Here is a 21343-nt window from a genome sequence, read left to right as displayed (position 1 = left end):
AGCTAATAGTCAGGGATAACTAATGGATTGGTACACTGAACACTAAGCACATTGTATTAAATAAAATCACTTCTAAAGAGTATAAATTAAATATCACTATTGTGTGATTGTAATTATGTCAACACTCACAAAAGTGTCATCTGTAAAATAATGACACTTTTAAAATAAATAATTTGTTTTTCTTTTTGTTGTTGTTGGATGCATTATACATTACACATTATAAACAAGCAAACAACCACATTGACATATTACCACCATGTAAAGCTGTTATAGCAAATGTGTTAACAAGCAAATGCTTCTTTACATTTCTATTTGCACAACTATCAGACACTGAGCAACATTTGCATTTATATGAAGTTGTGTTTCTGGCCACCGGATTAGTATGAGTCCAATATTAAATGTCCCTTTAGCTGTTTTAGCCTCCACCCTCTCCAAGGGGAGTACTCTATCTGGCTCTTTAGCAGCTAAATGCTCCGCTATGTTCACCAGCTTCTCCTTAGCTTTGTCTGTCCGCCGTTAGTTGAGGACTTTCAGGGATATTTTGCTGAAAACAGATGGGGATGGAAGCACGTTTAATGAAAGTAAAGCTGCAGATCCTAAAACCAAAGTAATAAATAGACTGAAAAGCTGAGTAGAGTTGATTGGAACTGCAGAGTTGGGTGAATATTCTCTGCAGGTTTGTCTTTACAAGCAACCCCTTTCTCATGTTGCATTTGATCCATTATTCATATAATAATATTGATTTGCGCAGCTTTAAGAACATTTTGTAATGTTGTAACTCAACTAAATAAATAATGAATGACTTTCAATCATGTATGTAGTGCCAGGTTAGCGGGAGACAGTTAGCCACTGTACTAGAGAAATGTGGAATGAACACAACTTTGAGTAAAACTGTAGAAACAAGCAGCAGCAGCAGCAGCAGCAGCAGCAGCAGCAGCAGCAGCAGCAGCAGCAGCCGCAGCTAGAATATAAAAGTTGCCTACACAGGCATTTCAGACATGCCAGTTCAATAAAGAGCAAATGAAAATCCTAAAGTCCCTTTACAACATTAATTCTGTTGCCTACTGTGATACACGCCTGAAGCAAAGAAATGATAACTGCTTGCACAATTTCATATCTGCAGGCATGCTAAAAATGTGAAAAAGATTACAGTGTTTCTTCTGCTTTAGGTACACTGTGACTCCTTGAATAGTTCACAGGGAAAACACGAACAATAAAAAGTCATGTCATTCATAGCAGGTGTTTTTTCTTTGAGAAGTCTGTCAATTTACTGGGCCCAATGATAAAATGCAGTTAAAGATGAGACACCTGGGTTAAAAACACTGTCATCTTCAGGGCTGTAGTCCAAACTACAATTCTATATCCTGAATGTAACATACTCAAAGTGTGAATTGAATCTTCAAATATGTTGAAAAGCTTTTGATGTGAGAATAAAACTCTAATGAGAGGCAACTTGGCTCTGTCTGTCTCCAATGTGAACAAATCCAAAAGTGTCCTTAACCAATAAAGCCCATCCTGTCTGGTGGGTTGAGAGCATTCACAACAACTGAAGGAGCCCTGCTTGTATCAAGTAGCTCAGGCTGTGGTCAAAGCTGCAGGAAATGGATAAGGCTTTACCAAATCAAAATCTAACAAAATAAAAGATGACAAATCAATTCATCCGCTAGCCTCCGTCCCAGCTCAGACAGCAGGCAGCCTTGTTTCAGAGCTATTATTTGATTGAGCTTTCGTCTGGCCTCTTGTATGTAATAAAGGATGTCTGGAGGAACTGACTGACACATTTTTGGCAGCAGGGATAATGGGAGTCTTGCTGCTCTGTACTGTGAAAGAGAATTCAATAATGTGTGTATATCTGTGTTTGTTAGAGTGTGTATTTTTGAAGCATGCAGCTCTTGCAAGTACTTGTGACGGTCGTCTGAGTACTTCTTGAGATTTGTTTCTATTCTGTAACGAACTCGTACAACAAAATGACACATGCAAGCTTACAGATGGATCCAGCTGTGTGTGTATGTGTTTGAATGCTTGTTTTGGCTGACATAAGTGGCTTTCTGGACCTGTGCCCATCCCTCTATCGATGCCCGACTCTTGGCATCACGATATATGCCATTAAGAATGGCCAGACAATCCCACAAAAGGGTGTTTTTACTGAATTGGCTATTAACAAAGGATAGTACTTGTACTTTCAAGAGTTCAATGTGAATTATTTGTTCAAAGAAGCAAGATGATCATGTTGAAACAGTATTAATGTCATCAATTAAATCTATTATGAAAAATAACAACCTTTTTTCCATGACTAAACTAAACTAGACTAAACTACAATGATATGCATTACAAATAATGACGATGTCAAAAAATGAGAAATAAATAATAATATGAAAGACGGACAAATGGACATTTATTCTTATTCAAAAATGTGCAAGTATCTGCAGAATCTTACACTAGGCTATATAAGATTTGTAAAACTTGTCCTCTGCTGGCTAGAACTCTTCAATACAGATTTATAGGTTGAATTTATTCCCAATGCCACTAAAAATGCATCAAGAAGTGGCAACAAAATAGCTGAAAATGATTGTAAATTATCTCAATCTTAACCAGCGTTTGCTAAAAGAACAATTTTGCATTAATGTTTGCATGAATGTTTTAGCTGTATCTGTCCTGAAAACAAATATTATTTTAATGGACAAGTTAATGATTGAAGATTCTGCTATAATATAAAACTCAGTAAATATTAATTCGACTGAAAGAAGGAAATGACTTGCTTATCAAATGAGGAAATGAGCAATATGTGTTTTTGCGCTGTATTTGCTGACATGCCTAATGTTTATTTGTCGAGTAATTAACTGATTCTGTTGAGTCTTAGCAGTTTTGCCAACAGCATGTTCATTAATACACAGCCTGCAGCTGGATACTCAATCACAGATAATGCCTCTAATTGCAGCAGGATTTTCTTCAGTTGTAGGCAGGAATGGAAATCTAACAGTGGGACTTAATTGCTGGATGCAATAAAAAAACCTGTGAGTAAGCTGTGTCTAATACGGAGCCAGAAGGTTTGCTGGCAGATTTTGGTCTAATATTGTTTAATTGTTGTATTTATTACACAATGCGTAAAAGGTATGGAGAAAATGTAAAGGTATGTTGCCATCGTCTACAGAATACCTGGTCTTGGCTCATTGTAAATTACCTTGGCAGTTATTCAGCCGACTTGGCGGCATAACATTCAATATATTGCATCATTTTCTTACATCCTGATTGAACTTCTACCCTGTGGCTGGCATTTGGATTGTGCAGACACTGTCATCGGCTATTCTTTATCAAATGTTTCACTGAGATGTAAAACACACCGTAGTCCTGCAGCTGCTCATATTGTTACATACTGCATCAAACACAGCTTACAATGTCAAACACTAACTCTTCAGCTGCTCAAGGTTACAGGCACGGATCTTTAAAGGACTAGCAGAGTTTCATAACTGAGTCTTGGGTAAGGAATGGGAGTTATGAGGCGCAGGGCTTTTGTCATGCTAGTCTAGGATGAGCTGGAGTTATTTGCTTCTGTGCAGCTTGTTAGTCCAGTGCAGACTTATAGCAGGATCCTGCCAATCTGCACAAGAGTTTATTAGCAGTCGGCCAGCCTGTAAATTGTCGAGGTTTATTTGTCAAGCCTAGTTAGGAAATCTCTCAACCCCTTTCGCCACCTTTTGCTGACTTTATTAACATCAAGCATGCCAGCGAGATTACTTCTCCTGCTCCAGTCCTGCATGTCCTTCACATTTTCAGACGTTAGACAAACAGAAGGAAGCTTTGTGTATGTGTGGTTTGCAGAGTTGAAACTACTTTAACCATGTTGAAAGAACTAATGCCACAAAGTGAAACCTACTGTACCTGAAAATGTAATTAAAAAAACATATATGGCCATTTGTGATAAGTGTACATCTGTTAATGAAGACCATGAGATACATTTAAGAGCTGCATTAGCTCTAATAGTTATTTATGGTATTCATTTATTATAATGGTTATACATAAAATCTTTATCCTGCTGTTAAAGTCTACAGTAAAGAGGCATAAAGTGATCAGTGATGTTCTTCCTCTAGATATATGATGACATTTCATTTCTCACTGACAACATATTGAATATTCCTGTAAAATGGTCCTCCAAACTTGAAGGCATATTGTAATTTTCTTTTGATCTAGTACCAAAGTGGAGGTCAGAAAGTCACTTTTAATAGTCAGGAATCTCAGCCATTGCTTGAGTTACAGTTGAGTCACTGGTATTTATCTGAAACCTAATCAAACCCTATCACAAAGACTGCTCATTTTGTGCTGCGGAGCAACACAAATCTGAACTTTCTCTGCTTCACAATCATTTGCTTATTTCTCCTTTTATGCAGGTAGTTGAAGCTGGTATGAAGCTTTATTAACAGCGGGGAATTCTGTGTTAAAGACACAGGGATGGGGCCTACACCCAAACCCTAACATACAGCAGTTTACTACTGTAACATGCATGCCTTGACTCTTGACAACAAAAGCTGGAATAACTGTGTGAAAGGATGTCAACTGGCAACAAGGAGGCTTTCTAAAGGGTGAATATTTTTCTTTCTACCAGTTTCTCTATGTAAGGTTTTTGTGTTTTCTCTCTAAGGGTTTATTGCTCTTAAAAATACTACAATTAACTGAAAAATCCCTTGCAGAATGTTTTCTGTGAATAACAAATGTCACCAAAGAGTTTCATAGACCTGCTGGTTCTCAGCTCTGCTGCTCATAGCCCTCCTGCTCTGTCTACATCAGACGAGAAGCCCTGCTGTGGACATCCAGACAAAACATTCCTTCTGTCTGAGGTCACCCAGCCACTCAAATCTCCGGCCCAATGTACCGGCTTAGAGCCCTGGGCAGCAGTCAGCAGGACACCAGCTTCCCCACCAAGAGAGACGGCCTCTGTGTTAGTGAGTGATAAAATAGTTAAGCCAATGGACTGAATACAGTAGATCACAGCATGTCAATCAGGGGTGTGGTGTATTGTGAAGAGGAATCACCACTGTAGGCATAGAAACCATATCAGTGTTTAGAAGATTCTCTTCACAAGTCAGGGTCTCCATAGCTCCAGTGCTGCCTTTATTTCAATATTTTTACTCAACAACTCAAGTTTAAATTGTTTTCTTTCTTTCCAACTCAAGACCATTTTATTGGGTTAGAGAAGAATGTGTCCAAAAAATATTAAGATACTTTTTTGCCTTCCCATGTTGACAAGCAAACATCATGCAGCTGTTAAAACATCTACAGGGATCTCCCTGCTGTAATACTGTTCGCTAAGCCTGGTGAGGAATTCTGGGAGTTGAGATAGAGAGGGGATGAGGCACGGAGAGAATTACCCCTGCAGGTTTCCATGCTCCACCCTTAAAGACCTAAGACCAGGTCCCACGGGAGCCTTTAAGTTGTCCGGAGTCGCTCCCTATAAAGAGCCTCCCGTTTCGAGATTTGGAGCGACTGGATAAATTACAACAACAAGGCAGACACTGGAAGGTTCTGCTCCGAGTCACATCCTATTAAGCGGTAGGGAAAAAAAGAGGCCATGGTTTAAGGGGAGAGCAGCGGACAGGGAGCAAGCTAGCACCCATGGGTCCCCCACCCACGCTCTGACTCACTGGCTTTAACTCAGAGTCTATAGTTTGGAGCTGGACCAAGATCATCACTGCAGAGTGTTGCATTTGTTGTCATTTGAGTGTTAGACTCAACCACCAGCTACTGAAAGAGCGGAAGCTAATCCACACTTTGATTAAAAGATGATCTTAGAATAAAACCTTAAAGATATCTGTGAGGAAATTTGATCTTTTTCAGCACCTGCACTTAATGTCCTAGATTTCATTTTTTATCCCTTGTGGTTTTCATTAAAAGTCCATTCCTCTGCTTTTTTGATTGTCAGGGCTGTTGTTATGATAACAATGGTCCACTAGGGGCTGTGCTTTCCCTGTAAAGCCTAAATAAACTCAACCAGTATAAAGAGTAAGAAGAGTTGACAGCAGACAAAATACAATACCTTGAGGAGCAACATGTAAAATGAAGAAAGATCATGACGAATATGTGTAAATGTTTAAGAATGTTTTATTCAAATCGCTGTACCCTCAAGAGTACTGATGAATTATAGAGTAGTTCAACAGGGAAAACGTATCAATTATTAATGGTATAGTTAGTAACAGGCAAACTAAAAAACGGGACATACTTCTTATGATCAGAAACCAGCAAGCAGCAGAGACCTCCAGGGAGCAAGGAGCTGGATGCTCACATAAGGCTGGAAACACGGTCTTTGCCAATCGATGCCTCCCGCAGGCCCTCAGGGAAAGTACATGGAACTGGCAGTGTGTGTGTGTAAAACAAAACCAACAGATGGATGGAAAACTGTGACACTGTTGTGTCAAATCAGTCAGATTTTCCCCGCAGAGCACAGCACTTCACTTCTACTGTAGTATTCAATGTTGTATGATCAACAAGGCAGATGTCACAATTAGGTAGCGAGCAGAAAAAGAAATTTCATGTTTGTGGGCAGAAAACCAAACGAGAGCGGCCTCCTGAGCATTCAACACGTGATATTGATGGTTTATCCATTAAAATTGATTGATTGATATAACCAGTTCATGACAAAGCATTTTTGGCTAATGTGGCAATACTGGCAGCTCATTATTTTACCAATACAGCAGCTTTATTATTGGCATGTTGAAGGACTTGAGTGTTGCTTTTAAATAAATTCAGGTTCTAAGCTTTCTATTGGGTATATAGGGTATATAAGGTATAAGATAACTTTATTGATCCCCCTAGGGGGAAATTCAAAATTGACATAACACTATTTTTATGGACAATGACAAAGTAGCATACTTATCAGTTACGTCATTATGGTGATATACAGATAAACACTTGAAGGAAAAATGTGTTACATTTCTTACCCTTGTTTTTAAATCAATGTAAAGCAGTGTTTCCCTGACATACTGATGTACAATGTAACCTGTATGTATTTCTTTGCACACTATGAGTGTAGTTTGTCTTGTAAAGTTTGTCTAGGTATCATTTGGAAGAAACAGCAGTTTAGGAGGCCAAACATGAAACCTTTCCAGCAGGAGTCCTGAGGCCCACCGCAACAACAGGCCTCCCGTATCACCTTACACATGTCCCTCCATCTAAAACACTCTGCACGCTAGTGTGAAATCAAGCACATACCCAGTCAACGCTAAGCGAGCAAAGAACAGAACCCTTCCTGTCATTCTTGCTCTGTCTTTTCGACCTCTTAATTTCTGTTGATAATCCCCTAATCTTTTCTGTTTCATTTCAGCATTCTGTCTATCCACTTCCTCTCCCACACTCCCCGAGTGCCTCATCATCTTTTTCTGTCTCCGCTATGCATGACAGGGAGTTTCTGCTCGAGGCGCCACTCTGGCTATACTGGCTACACTCCACTCCCAGGATGGATGGTGAGACTTGTTCTAAATGTCTGACAGATTTACATCAATTCTTCCAGAGACCCTTCCTAAAACTGACACCAGTTTGTCTGTCTCTGTTCTACCACTGACTGTTGCAGCCTACTGCCTCCTACTGTAAGTCAAATGAAGCACTGGTTTGGACACTAACTACAATTCAGATCACTAAAATCTGGGGGCTTCTGTTTCTCAATTTAGACTCATGACCAGTGGAAAATCATGGCACACTGTCATTGTTCAAAACTAAGAGTAATGGCTTTACCTGGAATAGTCTCATCAGTGAACCTCGTAGTGAAAATATTGTACAAATTTGGGACATTTCTAACATTTCCTGCTTTAATGTCTTACTTATCAACTATGTAAACTGTAAATTGCATAAACACTTGAGGTCACTATCTTTAGGTTATTAAAAACTCCCATTTGCTTAAATTGAACACACTGTATTGTTCTTTAAGATGAAACACTGGCCTTGGCACAACTCTACGTGCAGTACACACTTGAAATAACTGAGTAATTGTACTGCCATATCATATTCATGACCATCACTCCTGGCCTTCAGCTATGAATTTAGGGTATGAATGTAAAGGGCGAAGATGAATGATGTCTACCAGAGGTCATGGCATTCCACCCCACTGTGTAAGCTCTCATGGTTCTGCAACACATCAAGCAAGCTGGTGCTACCTTCACTGTGATAACAGCTGTAACAGCTTCATGAGAGAGAGGTGAAATATTACACACTGGGCTCATCTCATCTGAACTTTTAAAACATTACAGAGACAACCTTGACCAGAAGAGTGGTTGCTGAAAACCAACTGGAGAGCTTTATTTCCTGACACAACGACTGTGTCAAAGTGCAACTACAGTACTACAGGAAGGCCAGAATTAGCTGTGATTTGAGATAAGAAAACAAACAGCCACTTTTTTTTCCATTCATTGCTGTTTGACCTGTGGTTTGAGGGAGAGCGACCACACCCCTCGGAGATCCAGCGGTCAATGGACGCACGAATGCCCAGGAGGCCCTGTTTAGTTTTACAGCAGTTCATCATCACAGAGGTTTATGTTATCTATGAAACAAATCATGCCTTTTATGTAACACCGCTTTGTGTAACCATTTTTTGGGAATCCGTGGAGCCAGCGATGCCATTTAAGGAAGTTTTTAACTAGCTGCGTCTCCTGTCAAAGCAAAAGAGAATGAAAGTGAAAGGTATTTGCAGTTGCTAACAAGCTTTACTCCTCCATCTTTTTGGTATTTAAGACTAAAAGAGATTACATGATCTGCTAACAGATTAGAAAGTTATTCATTTTGGCATTTTTGTAGCCCCCAAGGGTGTACGTGTGCATGTGGAAAGGGTAGCGGGAAACTTCATATAAAATGTTGGTGTGTTTGTGCGTGTGTGTGCGTGTGTGTGTGTGTGTGTGTGTGTGTGTGTGTGTGTGTGTGTGTGTGTGTGTGCACATTCCCCCCGTTGTCAGCTGTGTGGGGTGACCTGCTGTGACATTCCTGGTCAGTGTGGTGACTGTCACACCGGCTCCAGTTGCCCTGAATACCACTGACCAGCAATAAACTCATTGCCTTTCATTGCCCGGAAATGACAGGGCTGACGGAGAAATAGACGGACACACGCATACATACATGCACTCTAGCAAACATCATTACCTGTTAATAAAAATCACCACACATCAGATCATGTGTGAAAGGGTATTTCCAGCGTATGTAATGACCCCTAAGTCTATTTAAGTCTCATTGGCAACAAAGAGGAAATGTTTCCACTTGCTTCCACAAGCTTCCAGAAGGATCTGGACAGTATTCAACGTGAATAAAATTACTCCAGCTATCAAAAACTTCTTGTCTCCCCTCAACAGAGTGCTCCTTCACAGCAGACACAGACGTTTCTATTAAATCCAGCCATACTGGAACAGATGGTACCTCAATTACTGAAGGAGTATGTGAAACAGAAAGTACGTTGTCAGCATTCACAGAATTGTATCCTTATTTGTCTGATTTATTTCAAATTATGTCTTTGAAATGTATTTGGTGTTCATGCTGGGAAGGCAGAACGGGCATAGTCTGCTGTGGCTGATGCTCTCACGCCATTTCCAAAATTTTGACAAGGAAATGAATTACATTCAAGACCAATTTGAGCACTTGAATAGAGAAAAGATTGTTGGCAAACAGCTCCTTTTTTCTTTTTCTTTTTTAAGGTGCAGACATGCCTTTCCAACTCCTACTTCCGAAATCCTGCAGGGGCAGTCTCAGGAAAAGGACTAACACCTGTCACTGGTGTTGTGAAAATAACACCTGCAGTAACTGGGTTTAAGACATTCCAAATCTTAAATTTAGAAATAAGACCTGAGAATGGCTTGTGTAAAGTGTGAAACACCTAAATGGAGTAAATGCGAAAAAAATATCTGAGATTCCTCTAAGTCAGAACACTATAAAAGTCCAAAGAAGCCTTTCATCTTTGAGTCCACACATATCTCTCTATATCCTCTAATATAGTTTTATTCTAACACACATAGTTTCTTTCATGCACACAGTTTAATCATTTGAGATGGGATGGTTGGGAAATGAGGGGGAGGGAATGTTTTCCCTGCTATGGAGGTAGTGACTCCTCTACGTTTTAAAAGACCTTTCCATCTACAGTAGTATGTTGCCACAATGGTATGCCAGTGTGTGAGTGTGAGTGTGTGTGTGTGTGTGTGCGCTAAGCTGTAGCACATCAGGATGTTTTTGTTTTCCCCATTAACTTTTTCATAGCTCGTTGGAGCCTTGAAGCTACAATCCCAGACTAATATCTGACTTAATAAAGCGTTGTAGCCCTACCCTGCAGTACAAAGCCATGCAGGCACAGAGAGTCTTTGTGTTAGACAAAACCCAGGTGTTAGAACCTCAGCATTTTCCACACAAATGTGTTTTCCACACTCTTTTTTCCCTTCCAGCCCACAAAACCATGTGTTTGAACCCTTGTAAAAATCAGGGAGAAACTGCAAACACTAAAATATCACAGTGCTCCTGGTTTGTGTAAAAAGGAGCAGCAGTAAGACTGAAGGCACAAGTCCAACACTGACAAGCTGCGAGCTGAAAGTTTCGGTGCTCCAATGCAATGCAGAAAGATATCATGAACTGACAGTTGCCACTCAATCTGCTAGTTAAGCAGAATTTATGTGGTCTGAAAGCAAACATGTTAGATTAAATAGGATTATCAGTGGGACAACCTCATCTGCTATCAAAAGGACTGCTGTGCAGAATTAATCAGTGAGACAGATACACATCTGTCTGACTCAGCAATGTCATACGTTCAGGCAGGAGCATGACTTTGAAAGGTTTAAATGGGTTATGACCGAATGTGTATGAGGTCTTTTTTACATTCACATCATATTAGCTTGTGATGGAGAGGGCATACAGAGTCCAAAGCTGAGCTAGTACACTAAAACTGAGAGGTAGAGAAACAAAACGTTTACAATTTTGTATAAAACTGCTGAGTTGCACATCTGTCAACCTGGGTAATTCCCATTGCACATCAGTATTGAGACATCCTGAAACATGGAAGCTTGGATTTCACTTGCACCAAATGAATGGCTGATATATATGGGAACAGATGGAATTGCTACAACAAAGTTAAACTTGGACAATAAACATGAGCAGACATTTAGACAGGTTGTAAAGAAGCCAACAGTCTCACCAGATTACATAAACCACTCATTTGGAGGTAAAACTGGATGCAAGTGTATCTAAAACTTTGGTAATAATCACTCACTTGCACAGGACAGAGTAATCAAGAGTCGGAAAACTCTTGTGGATGTTTACAGTAGACAGTGTGAGGAGTAATATTACTGTTCACTGTTGTTTTTTCCTAACCTGGGAGTTTGTTTAAAACTTCTATGATCATCCGATCGCTTATGTTTCTTACCCCGTCTGACTTCTTTTTAGCAATGTTGTCACCATCTAAGACCGCAGCACTTAACTTGGTGAGTACAAAGTTGATAATACCATGTGGATCGTTGCTGAAACTGTAAAATTAAGACAAGTGTGTGAAACTGAGCTTTCCCTTGAATCAATTATTGAATTGCAATCAACTGAAAGAAAAACATCAATAGTACTGGTAAGATGCTTTAATTCCTGTATCCCAAAAGCACATAACAACAACCAGAATTTCCATTGGAAATCATTAACATTAACTGAAAATGGACCAAAATCTGATGTTGTGATATGACACCTCTGGTTTACATTGTTTTCTGTATCTGTGTGTGTACATCTCAGCGTCTAGCCTCACTTTTATTTACCTCCTTTCTGTCTCTCTCTCTCTCAAACACAACAAACACAACACACACACACACACAGTCATAAAACACCAGAGATTCAGGCAGAAAAGAACAGCAGCTTCTGTTCTGCAAAATCATTGAGTGTTTGACAGGAAACGCCGACAGATTGGGGAAGCATCCCTCCGGAGCTCCTCTCGCTCCCTTAAAAGGCCCTGAAGGAATCCCGGCACAGTTGAGCTTTTCAAGCCCTGCCCCAGTGTAACCTCTGACTTTAGTTGTGTGTCACTGCTGATCTATCCCAGGCAGCAGGATGCTGACACACATGAAAAAAATAAAATGACCCCCCCCCAAAAAAAGGAACAACCCCACTGTCTTTTTGGTTGCACCAATCTGACAGCTCTCACAGCACAGCAACATGGCTTAACAGACAAAGCTAAGCACTTTCTGACCCACAAGCTTGCTACACAGAGAGAGAGACACACCCTGCATGAGTTTAATGTGGTGCTCCATTTCTGCTGTTGTATTAGGGAAGATATACAGAAAGAGAAAAGTTCCATTACTAAGATTTTCCTTTATGGTTTGCACGGCGGGTAACTGGCAGCTTCAGCGCTAAAAAGGGCACCGTTTGGCTCCACTGCAATTAAAGGAAATATCCTAAAATGTCATGCAGCTGAATATAGACTTATTACACCAAATTTTTCTACCAACGGCCTACTTTCCATGAGCATGTCACCTGGCACTGGTGTCTGCATATGGCTGACCTCAATATGAATTCAGCACTTTGTGTTTGTAGTAGTAATGGCCAGAGCAGGTCCCAGGGAAAAAAGAAAAAAAACAGCTTACTGCAGTGGTAGAAGGAAAATATACTGCACAGGTTGATTTTATAGGCAGTTTTAAACAATATGCATAAAAGTTATATTTAAATTTATGAAGGTTTCTAAAAGTTGTGCAGTAAGTGACACCTTTTCCTCGTAGGTTTGTTTTTATGGGGATGATGGTTAGGTAGTCAGTCTGACTGTGATTTCTCAACTACTGTTTGATGGAACTGAACTTGGTGACCCCTTCGTTTTATATAGCACTACAATTCAGGCCAATATGTTTTGTTTTTTAGATGCTTTATGGCCAAATGCCTGCAAAATCAATGACATTCCCATTAGCCTCTGCTGTAATTGGGTTTAGAGCTTTTAGTGCTTTGTGAACAGGTTAGCGTGGAGCAGCTAACAGAGCTGCTGGTGTGGCTGTAGACTCCTGCTGCAGTTTTGTTGAGGTTCTTGTGACTGAAACAAAAACTCTAGCAGGGACAATACCCAACGAATAGCTGAGATGCAAATCCCCCATACGACAGGCAGAGATAACTCTTTACTCTCCAGGCGCGGGGCATACACCCAAATGCAATGCAGCCACAAGCATGCTGGGTGTGTGAGAGAGATGACTCACCATCTCCTATTCTTTCTCTCTGTAATGTCATACTGCTATTAGCATCTCTGCAATGTCATTAAAGAAATTCCGCCAAATATAAGAAATCGGTGACTGAAATAATCGATGCATCTGTTTGAACCAAAACACACCTTCTTGGCCTCACATAACAATTTAAAGTAAGCTGATCCACATCTAGATGTTGGAGGTTAAGTGCTTTTCTCAAGGGCACTCCAACACCAATGAATTCCCTTTGATCTCCATATCAACACTTCACACCACCGTGGCAGCCAGCCAACGTAAGACTCCCAAATGCATAAGAAAAGGAAGCAAAAGAAAAGATGTCATACTCAATTGAGATATCCGTCACCGCTCAGGAAGATAACACAACTTTTCTGATTTAAATAATTTTTCATAGCCGCAGTACAGGAAATAGAAATTACTATCATGTTTTGGCCAGTGACAAGTGGCTGATGGGAAAACCCCAACATGTGAGGTGACTCGCAGTCAGCGGCTTTAAACAGTCACACACCCAACAGTGAGTTTTAAATACACATTACTTAAGCATACATATATACATACATCAGTTGCCTCTCAGCTTTTTTAAGAGTTCATTCATTCACAAACGTGACGAAGCACTTCCCACACCACTTCACACCTCACACAATGACACATACTGTAAATAGAAGTCATTCATAAAGATAGCTACACTATATGTCTGTATCAGCTAAAAGGGGACAGCAATGATTATTATGGCTTCATTATGACTTAAAAATATTTTCTATTCTTCTTAAACGCTGATATTTCTTTGGTGTACACCAAAGCTAGACTTGGCTTAATCGTTCTTAAATGTTTTTTGTTGATTTTCTGCAGCTGAGAAACAGGAATTTAAATTACTCTAAGCAGACAATCAAGAAAGCCAAAAATAACACTTTAATTGGTTAGCTGAACATGTCTGTGGCTATATTTGGGGGTTATTTTAAGCCCTGCGGGGCATAGGACGGGGCTTTACAGGACACACACACTGGGGCAAAGTATGGATGCCAGCCGTAGCTGCGCACCCTCAGCAGTCCACCCAACATGAGCGGGGCAAACCCCCCGCTCAGGTGGCCCAGTAACATTGACATCAGCTGCTAACACAAATTACATTAGAGGACAGTGGGAAGGCAGCCAGGCCTTTACCGTCCAGCCGGCTACAATTTAGAGTAGGCAGTGAGACAGCAGTGAGTAACGTTATAAAGAGCAGACAAACTATAATTGTATTTAAACATGTTTGGATGGTATTGTAATCTAAACATATTCATATTGTAGTTTTTTCTCTTTTTCAAGTGTTTAAGGTATTATATCTATATATCTGTATATAGTATTTTACAACTGAAAAAAACATTATCACTTAAATCTGGAGAAAATAAAATAGTACCTCAATAGCTTGTAGTCGTTACACTGTCTTTTTCCAGTCACTTTCCCTACAAGACAGAATTGTCTGGCAGTGATCTGATAGGCAAACATCCACACCTGGAACTTGTATGCTATATCTAGAAAGCATCAGCGATTACATAGGCAAATGATTCCTTTGAATGGCAGCATGTTGTAGATACCATGAGACTGCCGTCTAACATCCAGTAAAGGTTTTACATAATATCAACTTATAACTGTGGCCTGTCTTGAGGCTACAGAGATATCCAAATGTTTTGGGACTCACTATTAAAGAGTGTCCCTCCCTTGATCTAGTATGTGGGTCTTGGAAGACATATTTTTTGAAACATAAAAACTCATCTGTGCGAGGGAAGAAAAAAAAGAGTGGAGCGTTTGGCCTCGGTCAAGATAAAACCAGGTCGGTATGTGGAGAATATGAACAAGGACAGGTATTTAGGACAGTGTGGTTATATTCTGAACGGATAAAGATGAGTATCTAAGCAACACAGAAACATCCATGCTGCTGGGTACCTTGAGAATGTTTACAGACCAAATACCTTCCATTATCAAGCATCAGTAGGTACACCAACACACGCTCAACCTTTAAAACCACACTGCAGGTCATGTTATGACGTATAAAGCGTCAAAAGGAGTAAATAGGATTTCATAGGTTTGAAAATCTTCCCTAAAGCTCACCATCCTCCTCCGTAGCTGATAATGTGTGTCATGACTTAGTCGGAATTCTGTAATATAAGGCATAACTGTGACTAAAATGTATGAGAAACAATTTTTTTTAAAAGGAGAGAGAAATGAGACAACTCTCTCATTGGCTGTCGTCAGTGTGCCTTAATAAGGAGAGCAGGACCTCAGTGGAGTGTCAAAGAAGAACACAGAGGAACGTCTGGAACATAAACACCTGCCACAGAGCAGGCTGCTGCTTCCCATTAGCTCCTGGTACAGAAACAGCACAATGAGTAAGGACCTGAAACACACACACAGACACACACACACACTCAACTCAACTCAACTCAACACACACACACACACACACACACACACACACACACACACACACACACACACACACACACACACACACACACACACACACACACACACACACACACACACACACACACACACTTAATGCATTCTGATATTGCATCAAGACATAATTATCCTCTGCCATTCTCAGGCATGTTCGTTGCACTTGTGCTTGTACAATACATGTTGGAAGAAATCAGTCACTCGCTCTTTCAACAAATCCCTTGCCAGATCTTCAGCTCTGTTTGCACTGGATAACAGCACCTCCCCCCTCCTGTTTTGTGTCACAAGGCAAACAATTTCCCACCAAGTTGAACCCCTCGATACACTGTAAAGAGGCTGCTTGTGTAATCTATTTGGCCGCAGTTCTGTCTGTTTACAGTAATTACACCGACATTTAAAATCAATGTGCTGATGCTTTAAAGATGCTAAAAATGCTAGCACAGCAATTTAAAAAAAGATACAAGATGTCAACACAAATGGGTAAACATGCAAACATGCTGATCCACAGAAGAAGAAAAAAACCCCAACAGTGATTCGGCACAAGCTCAGTCGCAAGATTCTCACAGGAAGAAGAAAAAAAAAAGAAGAAAGAAAACTGGGGCAGTATTTATAGAGGAACTCTCCCTCTTCCTGATTATGTGTTGGTTGGAACGGAGGGAATGAAACATGTACAGTAGAAAGAAAAACATGTAGTGGAAGGAAAAGTGAAAGGATATTAACATATCAGATATGGGATAGGAATAGAAGCTCAACCAAACTTCAAATTTGAAAGCACCTGGAGGAAGCATCTCGCATCCTCTGACAGGACGCAGGCAGGCAGAGAGGACAGAAAAGTGAAAATGAGCCAAGTGTTGGGATGGATGCTTCGCTTATATAGTTGCTCTTCACCTGCCAGAACTAAGTCAACTTCATCCTTCAAATCTTAATCTTACTCTCATTAATAACCGCTCTATGTGAAGATTTCCAAAAATGGTAGAAAGACAGAAACTATGTAGCTTGTCATAATCAAGCGAAAGCATGCTGAGCTGCACACTTGAGGAGATAAAGGGATAAAAGGATAAAAAAACGAGATGAGAATCGAAGAAGAAAAGCATGAACTCCCCTGTGGTGTATTAATGAATTTCTCTGTTGCTCGGCAGCACCTGTTAACGTCCTCTGTTGTGACTGAGGAGAGGATAACAATCAGCAGAGCACTCAGACTTTAACTAAACCCCTCTCTTAGTATCATCGAGGTCAGGGGTCGGCAGAGTGGGCTGGTTGCTACGGTCGCATATCAAAGTGAGGCATTCCTGTAAATCCACTGGACTGTCACAACAGCAACACACACTCAGAGAGGCGGTCTGGAAGAGTGACAGCGAACATGTGCGACAATCAATAAAACTCTCAGCAGTCAGGAGATGCAGCGTGTACGGTTGCCCTCCTCTGTTCCATTAACACTAACTAACACACACACACACACACACACACACACACACACACACAGCCAGAGCGATCAAAGGTACGCGAAGGTACGCAAACAGTCACATGTTTGCACCTGTGCATAGTCAGTCTAACCAAACATAGACAAATGAATAAGACCCTCCCCTCTCCTTTTATCATCACATGTAGTCGTGCAGTAGCTGTCATCTCTGTAATGTGAGTGCAGCCTCTCACCTTTATACTTCTCTCTGACGTTTTCATAAGCTTGGATGAAGTCCTGTTCCTCGGCGTTCGGGGGCAGGTAGGCGGGTTCGTACATGGCCATGCTGTCACCCTCTTCTTCTTCTTCTCCTCCTCCTCCTCAGCGCTGGGTTCTTCCTCCTCCTTTTAGGTCAAGCTTCTTTCTCTGCGTCTCTGTTGCGTTGTTGTGGATGTGTGTGAGGCAGCCTGTGCTGTCCTCTGTCTGCTCTCTCGGCTGTGTGTGAACCCTCCACAGCTCCCAACTTCATTCCACAGCCCAGCGCCACCCACCCCACCGCCCCCCCCTACCCCTACCTCCCCTCCCTCTCCCTCCCCCCCCCCCCCCTCCCTACCATGCACCCTCCCATAGCCTCCGCTCAGAAATACTAATATAAATGTCAGGCACCTCCCTTTTACAGACACACAGGCTGGACCCACAGGCACACGCTCGCAGAGTGCTGCTTGCCAAGCACAAGCACAGCAGTGAGGAAAGCAGAGAAGCATACTGGCTCTGTGGTAACACTTCAACTGAATTAGACGCTGATGGATGACAAGCAATTTGTACTAGACCACCAACGCACAGATACGCTTCTCTTACCGTTAGACAAATGTCAGACATTCAAATATGTACTGTGTAATCACATAAAATACTCTGGGCTCTGTGTTGCTCATTGTGTTTGTACAAATCTAAATAGCAAGACTAAGAGTCTACAGGCATGCTAGTGGTGCTATGGGGCTGCACTTATGCACAGCAGCGCTTTAGAGGTAAATGCTGTTAACATGCTAACGATGAAAATGCTAACATTCTGATGTAGCAGGTACGTCACGTCTTGGTTTAGCATGTTAGCACGGCACCATTTGCAAACCGGCACCAAATACAAAGTACAGTAGCATGAGGTTTGCCGGAATGTCAGTTTTGCATTTTTCTGGTCATGATCAAAAAATGTATTTCTTTAGTTTTTTAAAAATGTATTTTTAGGTGATGAAAAGTCAGGGAATCACTGAATGATTACAATTGCAGGAGGTTAATATCTTCATCAATCAAAACTACTGATGTCAGTCTCACAGTGACACGAGAGGAAAAGTTGGGGGTTAACCAAAGTCATCAGGATACATTTTCCTGGAACCAAAGACATCTGTGTAATAGTTAGTGTCAGCCAATCAAGTAGATGTTGACATATTTACTGGTTAAGTGAAAAACTGACCTCTCTCTGGCTCTAAAGGTCAAGTCAGAGGATCACCAGACTGTATGTCAGCAAGCTTCATCTTCTAGGTACAATGACAATATTCCATGATGATCCAACCAATCACTTTTGAGATACTTCAGTTTGGATTAAAGTGGGGCAAAGATCAACAGAGCAACATTGCCAGCCCTAGAGCCATGTCTCAAGAGTGGCTAAAAAACTATATAAGAATGTGCTTGTAAGATGCCTTACATTGACTTTCAAGTGTTAATGAAACATGCAAGTAAACAATTAATTCATGAACGCTAATCAACAACTATCACACTGTGTTTCTGTCAAAGCTTCCTTCAATGAAATCAGGGTTAATCCTCAGTTCTTCCTTATTATGTCAAAGATGCTACAGTTGTATATGCTTTTGTTCAACAACACCTCAATTGAATCACCCTTTATAAAGGAAGCAGCCAGTTCCTACAGGACCTAATCTCATAACAAAGACAACAAAACATCCATCTTGATCATGCCACAGTAACACACTCCAGCTGGTAGCTCTAATGTTTCGGGCGGTCACAAAGAAAGTTGAAGCCTGCAGGGTGATGAATACATTCAAAGGCAGTTGCAGTGCAGATATACCCTTGACATCCACGGGAAGAACATCAACTGTTGGGGCAGTCACTGAATATTCAAGAGACGCCCCCCCTGACCAGCCAAGCTGACGACGGCCCAGACCAAAATACATTATGGCTTTAAAAAAAAAAGCATAAAAATAACAGCCAGCTATAGATACCGGGACTTCCTTTTGATTAAATTTAGCTGCTTGATTGTTGTGCCAATACATGACAAATCCACATCAGTTTTGATTCATGCACTTCATTAAAATGATTAATAACAGTGATTTTGGCAAACAAAGTCAGGATCATGTCATCTTACACTGACATACTGTACATATTGAATGATTCAAGCAAGCAAGGCTCTGTTGGAATATAAAAAACACGTTTTGTTCAGGAGTTTTATGACGGCACGCCTCATAAAAATGATGAGGAAAGTAAAGACGGTATCACCCTACATTATTTCCATGCTGGTTTGTGTAGGAGTGCACATTGTAGCATAACATTGAGGGACTGATGTAGGAAAAGGAAAATCCCTGCAGTTCAGGCTGACTATCAGACATTTCTTTGGCCAAGGCCAACCTGACATCAGCCAGGACACTTTCCTGAGAGGAAACAAGATACGTCCAAGCTCTGTGCCGTTGCTGTTGCTGCTGCTGCTGCTGCTTGGTCACAACCTCTGAAGAAATGAGTGTGTGTACGTATCTGTACACACACTCACTCTAACAGGAAATTTTAGTGACAGAGATAAAGTTCCGGATGCACTGTGTGCCCACCATGTTTTCTAAATTATAAGGTTCAGGCACAGTAGTTTTTTTTTAAAAGAAATGAATAGCACATATCCCATGAAGTGTAAATATTATAAACAAAGACTGGCCTGGGCAGCTACACAAATAAGCATGATTTAAAGGCACAGAGAACAATTAGAGATTAAAGGGGCGTATCAATATAAACTCTTGAGGAAATATCAAACTGTTAAATGCTAATATATCAGTTGAAAATCTGTTAGTAAAGGTGTCAGAGAATAATGACAAAATCATGATGACTGAAGTATTACTGTCACGTCAGTATTTTACTGCTGGGATTTAAGTTGAATATAAGTAGACATGTTTAAAGCTAAACATTTAGCACCTCGCCCCAATCTAAACACCCAGTACCTTTACACTGGATCTCATGACTTCAAATCCTTACACACACATAGTTGTGAACACTTAGGAGATACTCAAATTACTCACTGGTTACTTCCTAGATCATTCTAGCATGCTGTCCACTCCCAGATTGCCAAAGAGCCAAATTTGGCTTTGTGATATCTGTTTATTTAGTTAAGCAGCAACTTTGAAAGTTGACCTCAGCTCATGATCCTGTGATGTCACTGAGTCTGAGTGTGGGTGTGTGTGTGGAACTGACGGTTGTTTCCCACATCTCATTCAACAATACTCAACAGGTGCACGCAGGAGCTTGAGATTTTTGCACATGTTTTTTAACTTGGACACACACACATGCTTTCCACATTAGAAGATCTGAAGGTGTGGGTACATGCTCCACTAAGTGTACCCCTTGACAGGTATGCGTGTGGACACTTGTCTATGCAATATACAGTATGTGTGCAATGTGTGTGTGTGAGAATTTGCACTTCATTTGATACTTTGCCTGTTAATGGTCTTTTAGATTCAACAGATAAGGCTGTGAAACTAAAGATATCACTTGTGTCTTGTACCACATAAGCCGTTTTAAAGTTACCTGAAACAGAATGCAAGATTTTGTTGTACAATAAACAGCTTTCCTCACATTTTCAGCCTACTTACAGGTGCATTTTGCAACTTTCAGACCATTTATTGCATTCCCCAGTAGTTAAAGAAGCTTTACAGCTGGACAGTAAACAGTGAGTCTCTCTGTGTTTTTTACAGGTATGATTCCCTCAGTCTGATATTCTAGTGAGGCTGACTCGCAAGACAAATGAAGCTACATCTTTAACATGATTAATGCTTTTTTTCACGCCGTTCTGTTCTCAGAATGAAATGCCAGTCTTCTTTTATATCCAAGAGTCAAGGGGATTACTAAGGCACAGCTCACCACTGATGGAAAAGAAAAAACCATGGAGGAAACAAACACACACACGCACGCACGCACGCACGCACGCACGCACGCACGCACGCACGCACGCACGCACGCACGCACGCACGCACGCACGCACGCACGCACGCACGCACGCACGCACGCACGCACGCACGCACGCACGCACGCACGCACGCACGCACACACACACACACACACACACACACACACACACACACAC

General features: G+C 41.0%; 1 protein-coding gene across 5 annotated transcripts in view; it reads right to left on the bottom strand.

The window, feature by feature from the left end:
* LOC133983036 (plectin-like) overlaps positions 1–21343 on the bottom strand; it is a 148355-nt gene that overhangs the window by 90008 nt on the left and 37004 nt on the right. Inside the window, exon 1 of one of the 5 annotated variants that reach the window (XM_062421963.1) lies at positions 17253–17384. The exons of the other annotated variants lie outside the window; for them this stretch is intronic. Coding sequence (XP_062277947.1) covers positions 17253–17343 — 91 coding nt within the window. The 5' untranslated portion in view covers positions 17344–17384. Of the gene's footprint in view, positions 1–17252; positions 17385–21343 lie in introns of those variants that run through there. 5 annotated transcript variants of the gene reach the window in all.

The sequence above is a fragment of the Scomber scombrus genome, chromosome 7 (assembly GCF_963691925.1).
Source record: "Scomber scombrus chromosome 7, fScoSco1.1, whole genome shotgun sequence".
In the NCBI taxonomy this organism is placed as follows: domain Eukaryota; kingdom Metazoa; phylum Chordata; class Actinopteri; order Scombriformes; family Scombridae; genus Scomber; species Scomber scombrus.
This window is presented reverse-complemented; position numbering and strand designations above follow the sequence as displayed.